Here is an 18,085-nt window from a genome sequence, read left to right as displayed (position 1 = left end):
GCAAGATTTTCTAAAAAGGAAGCAGCTGGAATCTTCAATTTTGTTTCAAATTCTTTCAAAAAGGAAGGCATAGCACCCAAAATTCGCTCAGAAGCAAAACACTAGAATTTCTCGAGATACTTTTAGAGCTATAAAAGCTTGATTATAATTAATAAAGTACCGTCGAATTTATATTTGTTTTATTGTTGTTATTTTCTCTTCTTTACAACAAATCTTATTGATGTTGTAGAACATTTAAGCCCTATTAATCTTGTATAAATTAGTAATTCAATTTAATACTGTTGCTGTAAATTTTGACAATCACAAATTTTTTAATTAAAAAGAATTTTTTTCAGATCCTATAGGCTTCGAGTAGGTATACAGTAGAGAAACCTACTACATATATACTTAGAATATTTAATTGTTTTTATATAAAAAATATATAACTGTGGGCCTGGCAAGTCCCACAAAATTGTATAGTATTTGTATACCTATAATCTGTATTTAATTACTTCCAACCAGTATCACCCTGAAACATTCTCTTTGTTCACCTGCATGTCGTAAAACCTTTTCAGTAATACCTACTTATCCTTCCTAGATTTCGAGTATGTACCTTCCTAGAACTCTTTTGATACAACCGTTTTCACCGTTTTCTACCGACCTTTCTTTTCATTTCAAATTCACAAACTCCAGGACTCTCCCCTCATCTGCCGAACCGACAACACCAAAATAAATACGTCAAAACGCAAGTACTGTTTCAATCACCTAATCACCCCTCATAACTTTGTAAATTTGCTAAAATCCGTTTATATTTTTTAGTCTTCTGTCTGTGGAATTTTATAATGTATTATAATTACTTTATCTGCAATAGTACTTTATCAGTGAACAGGCACTCAAAATAATATGGTTAAAAAAATAATCTTCTGCAATCACTTATAGACGCAAAAATTATCTTACAGATTAAATAAAAAAAATCGACTTTGTAAGATTATAAAATGCATGCTTAATCATTGTCGTCTGTCTTATAATTTTTACAGGCAGATTTTAAGCTATTTCACTTTAATTTTTCGGTATATACCAAAAATTACTGTGGGCACATATTTACCAAGTCCTATAATTTCTGTAATTAAAATCTGAGTTTTATTTTAATGTCACCCTGTATAGCTCACCTAGAACTGAGAATTGTATATTATCTAAACCTTGGTGGAAACTACTGATCCTCTGAAAACAAATATAAACTTAAATTATTTTGTATGTTTTTGGTGAAAAGTATATATAAGTATATGTTAAATTTAAGATTATTTTCTTGTTTGTTTTAGTTTTTTGCTTTGTCCTGCTCTATCATATTTTACAATTTGTTATCTCAATAACATCATAGTTGCTATCATGTCACCAATTTATCAGCGTCATTCATTTTTAGAAAACCGTATAAATTAATGATGCACATGAAGCTTATCGATAATATATGTCATTCAAAAATTGCAAGGATAAAGATTAAAGATATTATTCATCAATCATCATATTGTCAGCTAATCATTTTTATATGATCTCCGGGTCAACAGGTCTGGATAGACCTCCGATAAGAAAACCACTTGCAAAAATCTAGTACATGTCATTTATTTATCAACCGTCACACTTCATCCATCTACAAATATCCAGAATTCCCCCAGAAATGACATAATAGCACTATCACCCAACCGTCCCAACCATGTGTACTAGAACTAGATATCCTCGTTTACATATACACACACGAGCCTAGGTGTGACATCCACGTACTTGTAATTTTTATCGCTGATAAGATAAGCCGACGTGTAGGCACTTGTCCCGATAACGCAAAAAAGCACCAGCACTAATTCCCTGATCCCTGCACGAACCCATCCCTCCCTGAGCGCTCCCATCCGGACCCATTCCAATTTCCATCTCCAAGTCCGAACGCAGCGGCGAATTTTACCATGACGTTGTGGGACGAGACTCGGTTATTGATTACCTGCCGACCATTTTGTGATTCCGGGCCCCGTGCTATCAACAAAATGGACCAATTGGGGAGCAGAACACGCAAACGCGGTGGGCGTGGCGGCGGGGGATCGAACAAAAACTAATCGCCGGACCGAGTTCTCCCGACGGCTGCCGCGATACCATCAGTCGGTCCGAAACGCTCGCTGTTCGTGGATGTGCTTGTGCGAAAACAGTTGCGGTCAACTCCGGATGAACCGATTGTAAGAGGTCGCGCTCGGTGCGGACTGTGCCGGTTGTACTTCTGGTGGACGGTTCTTTGACGTGCAGTTCGTATGGTGATGTCAGAGCAAGGCGGACTGGCCATGCACCAGTTACCGATGCACCACAGGGGTTTGGTGCAGCCGAGCCTTGTGATGAACCCGCATCCTATCAACAATTCTTGCTCGATGGACTCGCAAAACAGTAAGTCCAGTAAGAAGATTGTTTGGGGGTGGGACATAGGAAGAGGGTTCAATTAGCATTGTCTTATGTGTGTACTATAGTACATAACTATATTGTTTTTACTACCGTGTAAACTATCAAATTTATGTTTGGAAATTTTGTGAACAAATAATACAAAATTTTTGGCAACCATTTGTCGACCAGTGATACTACGGCATCTGTTATTTAAATCTGTGGGTTTTGTTGTATAGTGTGTTTGTTGTCAACTTCCAAATATTCTTTAGAAGTACCATATAAACTCAGACAATTTGTCAAAATGTCATTCTTAAAATTCTTATGGCACTGTATGCTATATAAAGTGTACTATTAAAAATCACATTTTAACAAATGCAGTAAAAAAAAATACTGATGTGTTGTAACTGCTAGTATAGTTTTGGAAATTTCATTCTACCCTATAAAATTTTATTGAGAACAACGAGACAGACAGTAGTACACCCGAATTAGTCGGAGAACACTAGCAGGTAGTTGTACTAGATAATGGTCATTTTCATTCGTGAGTAACGATGGTTCCTGTCCGGACCTGGATTATTCTGCTTTCTAACATCTGGGGATTACCGGCACTCGACAACTTGAGTTTTAAATATCTCTTGCTATTGTACTACTGTCCGTGTCGTTATTGCAAATAAAATTTTATAGGGTAGAATGAAATTTCCAAAACTATACCTACTGTAAATGAATTAGATACAGCCTTTGCCATATTTTTTTCAACATTTTCAGTCCTGTAATTTTTCATCTCACAAAATTTAGGAAATCATTCCATTATTAATAATTATCACTGAAAAATATTCTACCTTAACACATACCCAGTTATTATTATCAATGATTTAAATGCAAAAAATATTTTTTTAAGAAAAAAAATTCCCATTCGTAATTGAATGGATTTAGTTTAAAACTAACAAATAAGTCAAAAATTAAATAGTTTATGTCTGCGGCTCTTTACTTATGAAATTTAACACCTAACCCTCGTCCTTGACGCTTTAAAAAAATAAATAAATAAAATTATAAGCTCACAAATAAGTCAGTACTTAATTATTTCTAAAAGTTGGAAATAGAATCTAAAAAGGAACTACTGATACCTATACTAATAACACTATGACAACTTCGACTAAAAAGTCAAAAATTCTGATTCTAGTTCCAATCATTCTGTAAGGATTTTTTAAAAAACGAGTCATTCGAATATTATTATTGAAGCCAAAAGCGGCGTTAGATATTTGAACTACCACTTACATAGCTACTCGCAAACTTCAGATCGGCCGAAAAAGTTCTTCTTTATGGCCTTGATACACAAATAACTATTAGTAGAAATTACAATATCACAACACACGCAATATTCACAACATTGTAGTTAGATAAGTCAAAAATCAGGAAAGTTATGCTATAAAATTTTTCAACATCCTACCTCTATCCATGAAAATACTAAAAATTTATTTATTACATCAGACTGCACTTAGTCCTCAATGGGTTTTGCTGCACAGTGTTTATTTGTTGTCAGCTTCACAATACTCTTTAGACATACCAGATAAACATACCGAATACTGTCATTGTTAAAGTTCTTACCATACTTTATATTACACGTTCGCATGAGGCATACTACTATACAAGGTATCGTTTTTATCGAATACCATACAGGTATATCCTTTCCAGCAAATACCATACCCTCTTCACGAAATTCTTCCCCCTTTTTTTGTCTGTAACTATAGTCTTTTACCTTGTTCCAGTCACTATTTCGTCCCTTCCCACGTTCACTACTCCATCAACCCATGTTTTTCTGGACCTTCCTCTATCCTTTTTCTTTGTTGCAGTTTTCCATACTGCTTTTGCTATTTTATACTTTTCACTATTTTTTCTTCTATTGATTCTAGTCATAACGTTTCCCTTATGTCCCATTTTGTTTACCTCAAATTGATGTAAATTCATCCAAAACGTAACATTTTACAACATTCAATCAAAAAAATATATTGGGTCACCACTAATACATTAAATAAATTATTATAACGCTGGTATTAAAGGACCTCAGTATTTGCCATATTTTTTTCAAAATTTTCATTCCAGTATCTTTTCACCCATGTCGCTTTTGTTGTTTGCTACATTATCAAACCTACTTTCCAGCATCATTAATTTTATTAGCAAAAAATTGCTTAGGTACCTACTTTAAAAATCACATTATTTTGTTATTTTCTGAGTACCTTGGAAATTATATTATTACGAATTTCTTTAGTAAATTCCAAAAATTGACTAACCTATTCGATAAGAAATGTTTTCTAATAATTAATAACAGTAGAAAGTAATTTTAATCCGTCACGAAATTTTTTAATTTTCTGATAGGTATATTTTATAGAATGACCATCTTTCAATAACATTATTTACAATTTTTTTGTCATATAATTCTCCATTAAAATTGTGCAGTAGTGATTGAATCACCCTGTATATCTTAATTGATTCTCTTAGTATTTTTAAATACACTTGAATACTAATTTTGATTAATAACTGACAGTTTTTTATATGATATACAAAACATATGATTTTTTAATTAAAAAACTGTCATTTAAAAAAAACATTGTTTGACAATAAGTTAGAACTACTAAGTACGATGGTTTCGCCTGAAAAATTTAAAAATCAAAATGAAAGAAAATGAAAAAAAGAATATATTTTAAAAAATGGGCAGTCTATTTTTTAAAACCACCACAAACTCTAAAAAAATATTTCTTATTTTTGTGCCCTTTTATTAATGATTAAATATGATATTGTAATTTTAAAATTAATATCGGGTGTTCAGTTGAAAAAAGTTGTCAAGTTGGCTTTGATATTTGTAAACATCGTGAAACATTCTACAATAAATCTAAAATTTAATCAGTGACAGCTGACAACGGGGAAATGTCAACTATACAAAACAGTGTGGATTAATACAACACATGCGTTTTTCGCTACGTCTTCCTTTACCATCAGCAATCAACTTCGTAAGAACAGACCTAAAGCATCTGTAGTAATAATTTGAGTTTTATTTTATTATTATTCTTTCGATTTATATTGATAACTATTTTAAAAGTCGCGATCATGCTTAGAGACAATTTTTAATAATAAAAAAATGTGTATGCAACCAAGGTAAATTTATTGCTTTTGCCATCACCAATCCGACGCCTACGCGACATGCCGATTGAACAAATTTTACACGCTTTTTTACACGGAATTCAACAATTTGTTTCTCTTTGATTTATCCTACAAACAAAAAATAATCACCATGCATGATGGCTTGTAGTTCTTATAATTAAAACACTTGACTCACTGAGAAGTCACGCTATATAAACTTAAGATTTATAACTCTTGTCCTAATAATAATTTTTACTTATCATTATTAGTATTATTATTATTACTTGCTTATTTTAGGAATATAATACTGAAAACAAAACTACGTTTTTTAAAAATATGTAGATAATTGTGCTTCTCGTATGAAGTTCAAACGGTGACGATGCTGGAAAAAATGTAAATTGCAGTGATGGTTAATTACTCGGTATGTCAGTAGTGATAGTTTTGGTTTCAACACTGCTCGATGATGTCACACACCACTCAAATTAGACCAATAAGTATCCAGTACTTTTCGTGAATCTTGAAAATTCAATATTTGTGCAAATTTTGACCCTAATATTTTAGCTGAGTAGATAAGAGAAAGGTCACGCATACAGGGTGAACTTTTTTTTTATTTTTGAACACTCTTGCAACACTGAAATTTTTTTATCAATAATTATTTACAGTGGATAAGAAACATATTTAAATTAAGAACTAATTTGTTGACTGTTTATATAAATTGTACTTTTGCTAAATTCCAAAAGGGTCAATGACAGGAGTCAGACTCTGTATTACTTTGTACTTAAAATTTGTGTTCACACATTTTTCTTTTGTAAACAAATTTTAATCTTTATGTAGCACAATATATTATTTTTTCATATTTATTTTCACGCTTTCTACCAAAGTGTCCCATTTCCATATAAAGTTTAATTAAATTTTTTGTATTTCGCGGCAATTTTTCACTAATCGACACTCGGGGCTCCAATGGGTGAAAAATACTAATAAGAATAAGTTTATTAATTTACCCAAATATACACATATTTTTCTAAAAGATGTTAAAAGTATGTGTAAATATTGCCCAATATGGTTTAACTTACAAAAGTTGTCATTTAAAAAAATACGTTTTGTTTTATTAAAATTTTTTAGTACAGTAGAAAAGTTAAAGATGTGTTCCCTCGAATAAATGTGTAGGTATTCTTGACGTTTCTGATAAACTTAATGAGATTCCTGTGTACCTACATACAGAATTAATACATTTTGTGTTACAAATAAGTGACACATAACCTAAAAAAATTATTAAAGAAATCCTTGTGAAAAAATATTCTCTGAATGCATGCGTGCTTCAAACCCGACGGAAATTCAATGTAAATAAATTTTTTTCTTCATCCTTTTATTACCACAATTTGCTAGTTTTCAAGATTTTGTTAAGTAGTAATTACAAGTCGCTGGTCATTTACAGTAGACCTAATTAAATATGCACAAAAATATAGACGTTTGTAATTAAAGTTATTCCCTGTTACTTTTATTATCGTTAGGTATCTATGCTTTCATTTTTCAATTAATTTTATTTATTTTTACAATTATCACCATCAGTTTAACAATTACTTTAAAACATATTGAGTTAACGCTCATTACATATCATCACAACAAATGATTTTCGAATAATATTTTGAGTTAAGCGATGAAAGTTGAAGAACTGGTTAATATGATTTTGAAAATAAGAAAACAACTATTTTGACATTCATTTAACACCACACCGAAAAATATTTAGATCCGGTTTACAGAAGCGCCATTAATTTAATCACTCAGTAAATCGATCACGTGTCCAAATTCAACCAATCAACCTCCCAAACGCGAGGGTTAATACCAATCATCCAGTATTTAATCACTTACTATAAACCATTTAATTAAATGTGAATTTCGATAAATTGTTCAATTATTTAAACTATAAAATTTGTACATCGAAATTTTCTTGTAAAAAAAATTAAATACAAAAAACGCATTGAGTGCAACGTGGCCCATGGAGTCTAGATTCTAGGTTACTATAAAGGTGAACCACATTTACTCAAATTTATAGTTTCGATTCGTCTAAAGCGAGAATTACACGTGTCTGTGTTTCGCCAGCATAGGCGTCAAACTTAGCATCACTGAAATGAGTTTTTTTTTCTTACTTCAGTGGTGGACTACGATAATAAATTAAAATTTTAGTTGATTGTAACGAATTATTATTATAAATATTTTTAAATCACTATATCTATATATTATTTCCAATTTTTTTAAAAGAGTTTCCAACATATTAACAATGAGATAATTGTGTTAAATTTGGTGTTTGTATATGTTGTTACGAGTTATTTAGGTTGTATTATTTTGTAATCTAAAATAAATACTTTTATTGAAATAATGATAATTATCTAAATTTTTTAAGCCTTCAGATAGTAATCTGAGCGCAAATTTTGAGCAAACATCGTTTGAGAAAAAGCCGCCTCTGCCCTTTTAAAACGAAAGCAAATTATTTAAATTATTGTTAAGAAATTGAGAAAGTCTATCCAAATAACGCTAAAAATTGCATCACATTTATTTAAGTACCATGAAAGTGGATAGAATCTGATAGCCGGATGTTCCTCTACATACAAAAAAAGATAGACAAAACGCAATATTTAACCACAATTTTCGCACTTTTATACCATTATATAACGTTTCCGGAAAAAAGCTGCCAGCTTTTTTGGTTATATTTCTATATTTTGCCAATCCTGTCACTGCATAATTACCCAAATAAATCACCGGCTTAATCCTTAGATCATACCAATAAGAATTCGAAGCCTCCCAGACATCCACTCGATAGTATTTATGTCAATTAATTACCAGTCAAGGTTTTAAATTTGATAAGTTCATAGCTTGATCAAGCCGCAGATAGAAATCCAAAACCAGTTAATCCCCAAAATTATGGGCCACTATTTCATGTAATGCCACAAACTCCGCGCACGTATTCCAAAATCGTGAAAAATTTTCGCCGAAAATGTCCTTTGCCTACTTTTGACACCTAATCCGGTAGAGATAGCAGGTAAGATTTAGGTATAAACCATCGTAAAATGCAAATTAGGTAATTTCCGTCTTCTTTCACCACGAGAAATGCGTTTGATTGTTGCCGGCTAACTGTGTTCGAAATTTTTATTCGTCAGTGTTATTATTTTCGGAGTTTGAGGTTGCTCGTAAAAAAATGGAAATCATTTTGGTTACGGTTTGGCTTGACAACAGTTCTGGGAAAAGTGACACAAAGAGTTCTGTGGAACGAAACGTTGTTTAGGTAAACCGCAAAAGCAAAATTTTGAAGAAGAGAGAAGAAATAAATGTGAAGGTCTTTGTAAATAAGCAAACATTAGATGTAGTTTTGTCAACATGGGTTTGCGTGTTTTTATTGTGGAACTAATGTATACTTCGTAACTTATTAATAAATTATTGCTTTATTATAAAAGTGATAACTACAAGCCAAATAATGTTACAATGGGAGAACTAAGTCTTAATAAATATTCGCTTTTTATATGCATGCTTCATTGTTTTACTAGTACATAAATATACATATATTGAGGCTGTTGGAAAAGAATGATGTATACTGTACCTTTGATAAGAAATTGTAGGTAATTGTAAAAAAGATGATTACTAGAACCTTGAGAAAATTACATGAACCTGCAATTATGTGACTAAATGCACAGAAACTTATCGCAAATGTAAACTGTGTCGGTAGTGCAGTGGCGGCGTCAAGTTTCGGAGTATATAAATGTACATGTAAAACTAAATTAATTTGTTTGATTTTTTTAATTCTTCATACTTGTTATTTGTGGATATAAGTTAGCAAATATATTATGTTTCCTGAGATAATAATGACAAAACATTTTATTTATTCATCCCTTCCAAAATGTTGATGACATCATCGTAAAAACCCACTAAATTTAAAATTTCGAAGCAAAATTTTTGCAGTGAAAAGTGTGTTTTTCGATATTACCATTAGCACCAATTTTTTTGTTAATTTAATTATTTGAGTGACGTCATGAACATGACATAGCTGTTTTAAGCTAATCCTAAGAAGTCAACTATATATTTCGAAGTGACAATTGACCAATTGACTGATTGGAGTTATTTTAAAAAATTCCAGTGACAAAATCACCTTTAATATTTAAGTTTGCAACCTTGATTTTCCATGACTTACAAATATTATTGTAAAATTCCCGACACTAACGAGCCGTAATTGTTGTAATCAAACAAAGGACAAAAGGATGATTTCGTTTGTATTTATTCTGGCACAATAACACAGTTGAATCATCCTGTTTGTATTTGTGTAGTATCCTCAAATATTTAAATAAAAAATTAAGAGCTTGTCACTTATTATGATGTTGGACATTTTTATGTATACCCCGCACTTAAATGTATAATCAAATTATTACCGTGATTATAATAAAAGCCCCGGACTTAACGATTAATTCCGTATAAACATAACCCAAAGTGATTTATTTTAACCGTCGGAACGTGCAGGTACAGTATTCACATTCACTAGACTAGAAATAATAAAAGTAATTTTAAACCTTAATTAGAAATCGGGAAATTCAATAAAAATAAAGATAAAAGCAACAATAAAACGAGTAGTAAACCTTTAATACTACAAATTTTTAGAGTCAATTTTTAATGCAGGTGTATGTGTTTTGGGAAACAGTAACTGATCATTATCTGGTTTAAAAGCTTGTTAACATTAACGCTTTCCTCGTTTGAATTATGTCTTTTTTCCTGTTATTATTATAATTATTAATCTCCCGTCGATGTCGCCTTTTCGCTTGAAATAAATTTTGTAATAAACGATCCATAATCGTTTTTATTATTTAAGCGAACGTGTGTTTGATTTATTGAAATGAACGAGAAGAGTAGCGCCGAGAAGTCGTAAATTAATTTCTATCTCGTAATTAATTTTAATAGCTCATCGCGTTTTGAAGCGTGAAAAATGAAATTCTATAACGAGACGTGAATGTAATTAATGTTACACATTTAATAATTCATATACTTATTTGTCAAATTTAAATTCATGGCCACGAAACCAATTAAATTTACATCGAATTTCATCTCTCGAAAAATCTAAGTTTAATTAAACGCCGGGGAAAGAGCTAGAAAATTCACTCCAGCTGATTAGTCGCTCGCAAATTAGCGTAATTAAAAATTATACGCTACAGGTGCTCCGATTATCCGTGTCTGTGAGTATGTTATTTCGTCTCACGTTTTGTCATTTTTCGGTGCGTGTTTTCCCTCCGAACGGCTTACGCCAGACAAGTAAAACGCTAACAAATACTGCCTTGTTGCGGTATCCTCGAGGGCTTTATGGCAGGCATACCAGGACCAGACTGGAGATAAGTGAGGCGCCGGCCAGGGCCAAGAATGTCGGATTATAGCCCGGCTCTGATAAATCCCGAACCCGGTCTTCGTCATCACGAAAATTCAATTAAACGAACGGTACAGGCGATAAATTAAATAATGCTTGACCCAGAACTGCGACTTTTGGGTAATCGACTTTGCAGCGAAAGTGAGGAACGAAAAATCGGTAAAATTATTTACGCAGAAAGAACAAGCTTATCACTGAATTAGAATACAGATGGTTAATTCGTTCCATTTTGAAACATCCTGTGTGTTTCTAAAGTGCCGTTTTATATAGCTAGGTTTGCCAAGCCAACCAGCGACGTAAAACGAACCAGATTCAGCGTGAGAAGTGATTTAAAGGCATGGTCAGATTCTAATTTATGCAATGCTGGTAGTTGACGGAATTATAACACATCGTAAAGTCCGGTTTAAGTTATTGTTTGCCAAGCTCGACTTGGCAAACATACAACTGTGTAAATAGCCCTTAAAAAATGAATGCAATTAAATCACAAGCACCGTATCCCAAGGTGTATTTTTCATAAAATTATATCTAAGATTTTCTCAAAAGACGTCATCAACTTTTTGCGGAGGATTTGTACACCAATTTTAGTTAATTATCAAAATTTTGAAAAAAACTGTCACGTTAACTGTGATTTTTTGTAAAATTTTATAAGGCCAATATGATTTCTTCATCCTTAAAAATAAAAAAAAATACTTGATAGTATTCTGAGATCTTAAAAAAATATCAAAGTAAAAGAATACAGAGATTTCGATTTTTTTATTCTTTCTCTTATTCTATTACGCAAAATTACACAAGAAAATATCGAAGTAAATCAAAAGTAATTTTATTTAAAAATTATTAGAATCAGTTTTGACTAAATATAAAAACATGGTTGAAAATTGTGCCCACAACAATCAGTTTATATGGCAACACAGTACCTAGCATTTTATAATATAATATAATGCAAAAGTGCTTATTTTAACCTATGTAAACAAATTTTGCATTATTATATAGATCAAATAAGGGGTGATCAAAAAGTTTTTGGATTAGAGTTGGCCACGGAAATATTTGTCACGTCTTTGAATAAAGTGCAAATGTCATGCATAAGCTGATTTGTATTTCAATAATTTGGATTTTTGCATTTGGATATTAATCAAAGACACAACAAATATTTCCATGGCCAACTCTAATCTAAAAACTTTTTGATCACACGTTAATAGTTAATATTGACCTTACTAACGAACTAAAAGGTTTTAAATAGGCTCAACTTAGCAAAATTTTAGGACGATAAAATTTTTGGTGGGGATGGTCAAACCATTTTGAACATGTTTTAAGTTTCTTGTTGTGAAAAGAGGAAAACGTTAGTCAGTAAAAGAAAAAGGTAAAATATAAGTCCCACCCACCCACCCTATCTCAATTGTGATGATTTTTTTATTCGCTATTAGCCGAGGGGCGGAGCTTAACTGCAAAATGTTCGTTTCTCTACAAGCAATTATCTTGTGATTCTTCTTTGGACAACAAACCTGTTCGAATGGTAGGTAAATTCTTGTGGGAAATATGGATTTTGCAATTATGCTCCGCCTCCCGGCTCATGACGAATAAAAAAAATCTTGACAATTGAGATGTGTCGGGTGGGTGAGGGTTGTATTTTATCCTTTTTTTTCTCGATAGACACAGTCTTTTTTCACAACAAGAAACTTAAAATATGTTTAGAATTGTAAGCTTCTGGATGGAAATATGGATTTTGCGATTACGCTCCACCCCTTGGTCTTACATCGAATGAAAAATTCACCACAATTGAGATCGGGGTGGGTGGGTGGGGCTTAATTTTTGGCTTTTCTTTCTTTATACATATATATTTTTTTCTAACAACACGGTACTCTAAAACATGTTTCGCAAGGTAATTGCCAGTAGAGAAATGAGAATTTTGCAATTAAGCTCCGCCCACTGGCTCACGACGAATAAAAAAATCATTACAATTGAGATAGGGCGGGTGGGTGGGGTATATATTTTACCTTTTTTATTTCTTAAATTTTGTTTGCTTCTTTTCCCAACAAGAAACTTAAAACATGTTCAATATGGTAATTTTTAGGAAAATATGCATTTTGCAATTTTTGTAACTTTACCATTTTGAACATGTTTTAAGTTTCTTTTTATGAAAAGAAGAAAAAATAGGTCTCCCGTTTTCGTCTGTCTGTGGTCTATGTCGATTTTTATTAGACAGACTATCTTCGAAACTACTGGATCGATTGTCGTCAAATTTTGTATGTATTTTAGGGGGATGAAGGGTCCGGGGAGCAATGCCGGGCCGCAGCATTTTTTCCAAATTAAATTTTACAAACTTTCGAAAATGCATTTGTTTGATTGTACCTCAGACTTCAGGACGAGGAAAGTTCCATGTTCATAACCTTAGATCAATTTTTTTTTAATGAATTTTGTTGTGTACTATACGGCTTAAAATACTTATCTTCTGATTTATGATACCAATAAAGGAATTAATGAAGATTAAGTTGAATTAAATGGATTAAAGACAATACAACAAGAATATAGAGTACGCAAATTTAAAAAACTAAAGTTAAACAAAAATGAAAACAACTGTCAGAGGAAGATAATTGAACTAAAACAGATTTTGGTGAGGATAAATGGGTACATTATCAATCTGACGCTCTTAATTAACACAATCGCAACTTTACAATGTTAGAAGAATTTTAAGAAAATTATTACGTAAATTTGTAAGACTTACTAATTTTTTTATAGAAAAACTAAAAATGTTTAAATAGCTCCTGAAATTATCCTTTAACAAAATTGCTAACAGGCAAACGCAAACAAAAAATTGCTTTAAAGTTATGTCGACAGAACTTCCCTCGCCCCTGAAGTACTATACAATAAATCCGAATTTTCCGAAAAAATATAAGATTTGATTTTTATGATCGCCTTTATAAGTTGGAATAAAGATATGTACATATGTAATGTTAAAGTAAAAGTAAGGAAGCATTCCCAAATTTTCGGACGACAGGCAGACGGAAACAGGAAACCACCTGCATTTTCGTATTCTACAAGTTATTAGTAGCCTAGAAAATATTCGTCCAAATGGTCTCGTCACAATATTAGTTGTAGTTCAGAATGTCAAATACCTAGAATTATGAAAAAAATCTTTTGAAATTAAGGTCTAGATATTTTGAAAAATCTAAATCTATCGAGAGTGTTTTTAGTTTAAATGTAACATCTCCTTTATTACTGAAGACACTGAAATAAAACCAGATTTAATGACATGTTGAATAAATTTCAAATAACAGACTCGGGAGTGTTACGGAGATAATCGTCACCGCATAACCACTTTCATTATTTTTTTTACTTTCCGAGCGTTAGCAAGAAAAGTATAGTGAACCAAGAGTTATAAGGTTATATGGCCATCATAAAATCATCCCATTGTGTCGAAGTTAAGTTGTTTACAATAGAAAAGGTTTTAGGGTCGTAAATAACGTGTCCACTGCAGCTCGACCGGCTCTTGTGGTTTCGTTCAGGGGCGGCTTTCACTAAATATGAAAATCCACCACTCCACTATTTCTTTACTACCTGCAGCCGCTGAGGGTTCCGAAATAACCACTCGCTTTGTTAAATATGAGCAAGAAATGTTTAGAAGATGATTTATTGCCAACCGGTAAGTTTAGTGCGAACCACACAAAGGGGGTATTTATTTGCGGTCAACTACTTTTATGATGGCCATATAACCTTATAGGTCTTGGTTCACTATACCAAGTATAACAAGGTCTCTATCTTTCACAGATCCTAAAATATGAAAAAGTAGGCACCCCATTTCCATCTTTCTGTTATCTGTTGTCGATTTTATTAAACAAGCAGTAACTGAAACTACTGGACTAAGTGTTTTTAAACTAATCAAGTTCATTTGTCCATCTCCACCAAAAATTTGATGACGTAATTTCAAAGTTTTACAGATTAAATCCTATAGATAAAATACAAATACATACGAGTTCAAAATTGTACAGCACAATGTTACAGTCTCTAAATATATCGTTTCTAAACAACTCTAAACCAATTTTTGCCGTCAAATACAATTTTCTAATACCTTTCTAGCGTGAAATTTAAGTGAGCAATGAACAATTTTATCTGCATCAATACAACGATGTACATGTACAGGTGATTTTTCCTGGAAAAATGAGATAATTCAATAAAATAAACGTAACTTATCAAAAATGTAAACATCAATAAATAGCGATATCCTTTTTTTCGTGTTTTCTTAGAATTTTTATCGTACTTGATAAATTGCCCGAAATGTTTCATATAGGTACATGATGACAAATAGCGTCTGAAATACCACTTTGAATTACTAAATTTCAACCACACCTTCTCAAAAATGATCCACCAGGGCTTGGTTTAGATAAATTTCTACGTTTCTTAAAAAAATGTTATTTAAAACGAAACTCCACAGAAAAACTAAATTAAGTTTAATAGGACACCCTGTATATACCTATGTAAAACTGAAGTGCTGAGGCAATAAATTTAGGGCTAAAAATCGAAAAATTATCGTAAATGAATTATGTAGGACATCTTAATTAAAACAATAGATCAACAAGGAACGGCGTCAAGTACGGAGTAGACGCTCGATGGGTTTGTTCGAGGTGCGACATTAACTATCTAGTTTTCACTTGACGTCGTTTTTAGTGGATCACATGCAGAGTATAAAATTTTATGAGCTCACTTTGCATATAAAAATTAAAATTCTCTTTCGGAAAAAAATCCGAAAATATTCCTCACTTCCACCGAAAGTGTGATGATTTCCATATAAAAATGTCATCGCCGTCGACACAACCGTCAACAAGTGGCACAGAACCACAATCAAGCATACTAATTTTGGCCGAAAACCAGAAAATTATGCAAATCGCTCGTCAATACTAACTTATGGCTACTTCAAGCCATGTATTTTTCGAGTGAAAGGAATCTTGTCGATCCTTAATCTCTCGAAACCGTGCATATTAATCGGACTATCGAGTATAACTGTACCGAAATTCACCAAACGTCTTTTTCAATAAAATTCCGCGGCGAGAGACACAAGATTCCCTTAATCGGAGGTCATTTCTCTTGAGGAGTCGGCGGTCGCTTTGAACATTACTCGGCCACGGTTTTATTGCATTTTTAGGCTACAGGAATCTGTTAGTTTTATTTAATTAGAGACCGGGCGTTATATTTAACTTTGACGCCCGCCAACATCAAAATATTGGGACGTTTTTGGACAAAATAAAGAAGGGAACGGTCGGACCACCACCAAAGCCGCAAGTCGCCTGCAGAGAGGACAACTTGTACGAAAGACATTACATGTGTTTGCCAATTTAATCGAACGGCGAAATTTTCGTTGAGTCAACGAGATTTTTTAAATAGCGATAAGCGGGCTTGTCGTGTTATGGTTTATGGCATTTGGTATGACTCAGAGTTTCAAACAATACACGAAAATCTGATTTTCCGGATAAGCTAATTCTAGGTCGTTTCCTCTACGTTGTATCCCTGTGGAATAAAACTGCAGTCAGGTGAAATTGCTTCAAGTGTGTTCTTAAATCACCTCAATCCGCATAAAATCATCATAACAATCTTGGTCAGTATACAATTTCGTTAATCGTTATTTAAAAATCGCAATTTCACAAATTCTAGAAAGTAGTTTGTGCATAAAATTATACTTTTCTTGTCAAATTTAAGAATCTTTATTTTTAGCGTTGTTGTAATAGTTGAGCAAAACATCCGAGCGATTAAATCGGACTATAAAGTTTGAACATCCTTTTTTAAGAAACGTAGTTCCGTTTTCAAAAAGGAGAAATCTAAGATAAAATGGGAAAAAAATTCTTCAGCTTGTGCGTTGTTCCAGATAGCGCTGATAACATTTTGTTTGTATATAACAATTATATATTTTTTAAATTATGCAACACATAATACGCCATCAACAAACAACTACAAGGAAAAAATACAACTGACTAAGTTTTTCTTGTAAAATGATTTTAGCTCATTTGGGATCAAACACCCTATAGAATTGTAAAAATGTACATGAAATATATGCAACACTATAGTTTTTATAACAATTAGAATTCGACATTTCATTGCTTATAAATTCCAAAACACTGCACAGCTGCCAGTTAACTTGATTTCCACTGACACCTAACAGCAAGAACAAACTTCAAAAGAATAAAGACAACAAAAAATGTTATTATATAAAAGCACAAAAATCCAAAAGCTTCGTCCATTAGAAGCTCCCTGAGTAGCCATTAGTCAGATGAATTTAAAGCACGGAAATAGTGTAGAATATGAAATTTCGTTAAAACAGTTCCATTAACTAGTTAAAGTTTAATCACAATAGTACACGACAGTACCATTACGGCCTTTAATTTTTAAAGAGCATTACCAACACAAAATACGTGACAGTAGAATGAATGTTAATAGACATCTAACAGACGCAGATAAAATTTCCTAACGGGTCATTTCACAACTCATCACCAAAATTAGGTAAACGAAATATATTACAACTTTTAAAAAATCGTGAATAAATAGGATACCTGTTGAAACTTGATACAGAGTTGTTTGAAAACATCGAAAGCCGACTTCCAAAATATAACTGTAAACGCTTGTTCGGATCATATTTAACATGGAAACTAAATGGAAACAACCAAAACAAAATGATTCATCGAGCTTAACCATAACAAAAAGGGTACACTGGAGAGTGATTTATGTTTACACACTTGATCTTGCAATAAATACTTGGAACAAATAGGATTAAACACTTGCTCTTGTTTTGTGGTGTTGTGTTATGTTGGTTGTAAATTGTAGTTTCATACACAGCTTGGATAACTTTGTAATTGTATTAAAGACGCACTACAAATCATATAGTTATACAGAGTGTTTACTAAACATGTGGCAAAACTTCTGAGGGGTGTTCTTTGGATCATTTTAAGATTTTTTTGTTGTTGAATGATTTTCAGAAAAACCCTTTGTTTCGAAGATAAAAGCAACTTAAGTGTACTGCCCATATAACGATTGCTGGATTGACCTTATAGCCTGTTCGCCCCTAGATTTAAAACTTTTGGATTTTTATTTATGGGGTTTTGTCAAAAATTGTATTTTTGAAAAAGTTCAGCAGTCAGTGCGAAGATCATCCTAGTTGGTGGTAGCAGTTTTTGTAGCACCCTGTAT

General features: G+C 32.3%; 1 protein-coding gene across 1 annotated transcript in view; it reads left to right on the top strand.

Moving 5' to 3' along the window:
- Positions 1-1,855: 1,855 nt before the first annotated feature.
- The window catches only part of LOC135124428 (insulin gene enhancer protein ISL-1), an 85,170-nt gene continuing 68,940 nt past the window's right edge, over positions 1,856-18,085 (top strand). Inside the window, 1 exon segment of the mRNA XM_064049480.1 lies at positions 1,856-2,397. Coding sequence (XP_063905550.1) covers positions 2,268-2,397 — 130 coding nt within the window. The 5' untranslated portion in view covers positions 1,856-2,267.

This window comes from Zophobas morio, unplaced genomic scaffold (assembly GCF_036711695.1).
Source record: "Zophobas morio isolate AGI-343-1 ecotype UQ-CSIRO unplaced genomic scaffold, CSIRO_AGI_Zmor_V1 ptg000007l, whole genome shotgun sequence".
NCBI lineage: Eukaryota > Metazoa > Arthropoda > Insecta > Coleoptera > Tenebrionidae > Zophobas > Zophobas morio.
Note: the sequence above shows the minus strand (reverse complement) of the source record. Positions and strands in the feature narration are given on the sequence as shown.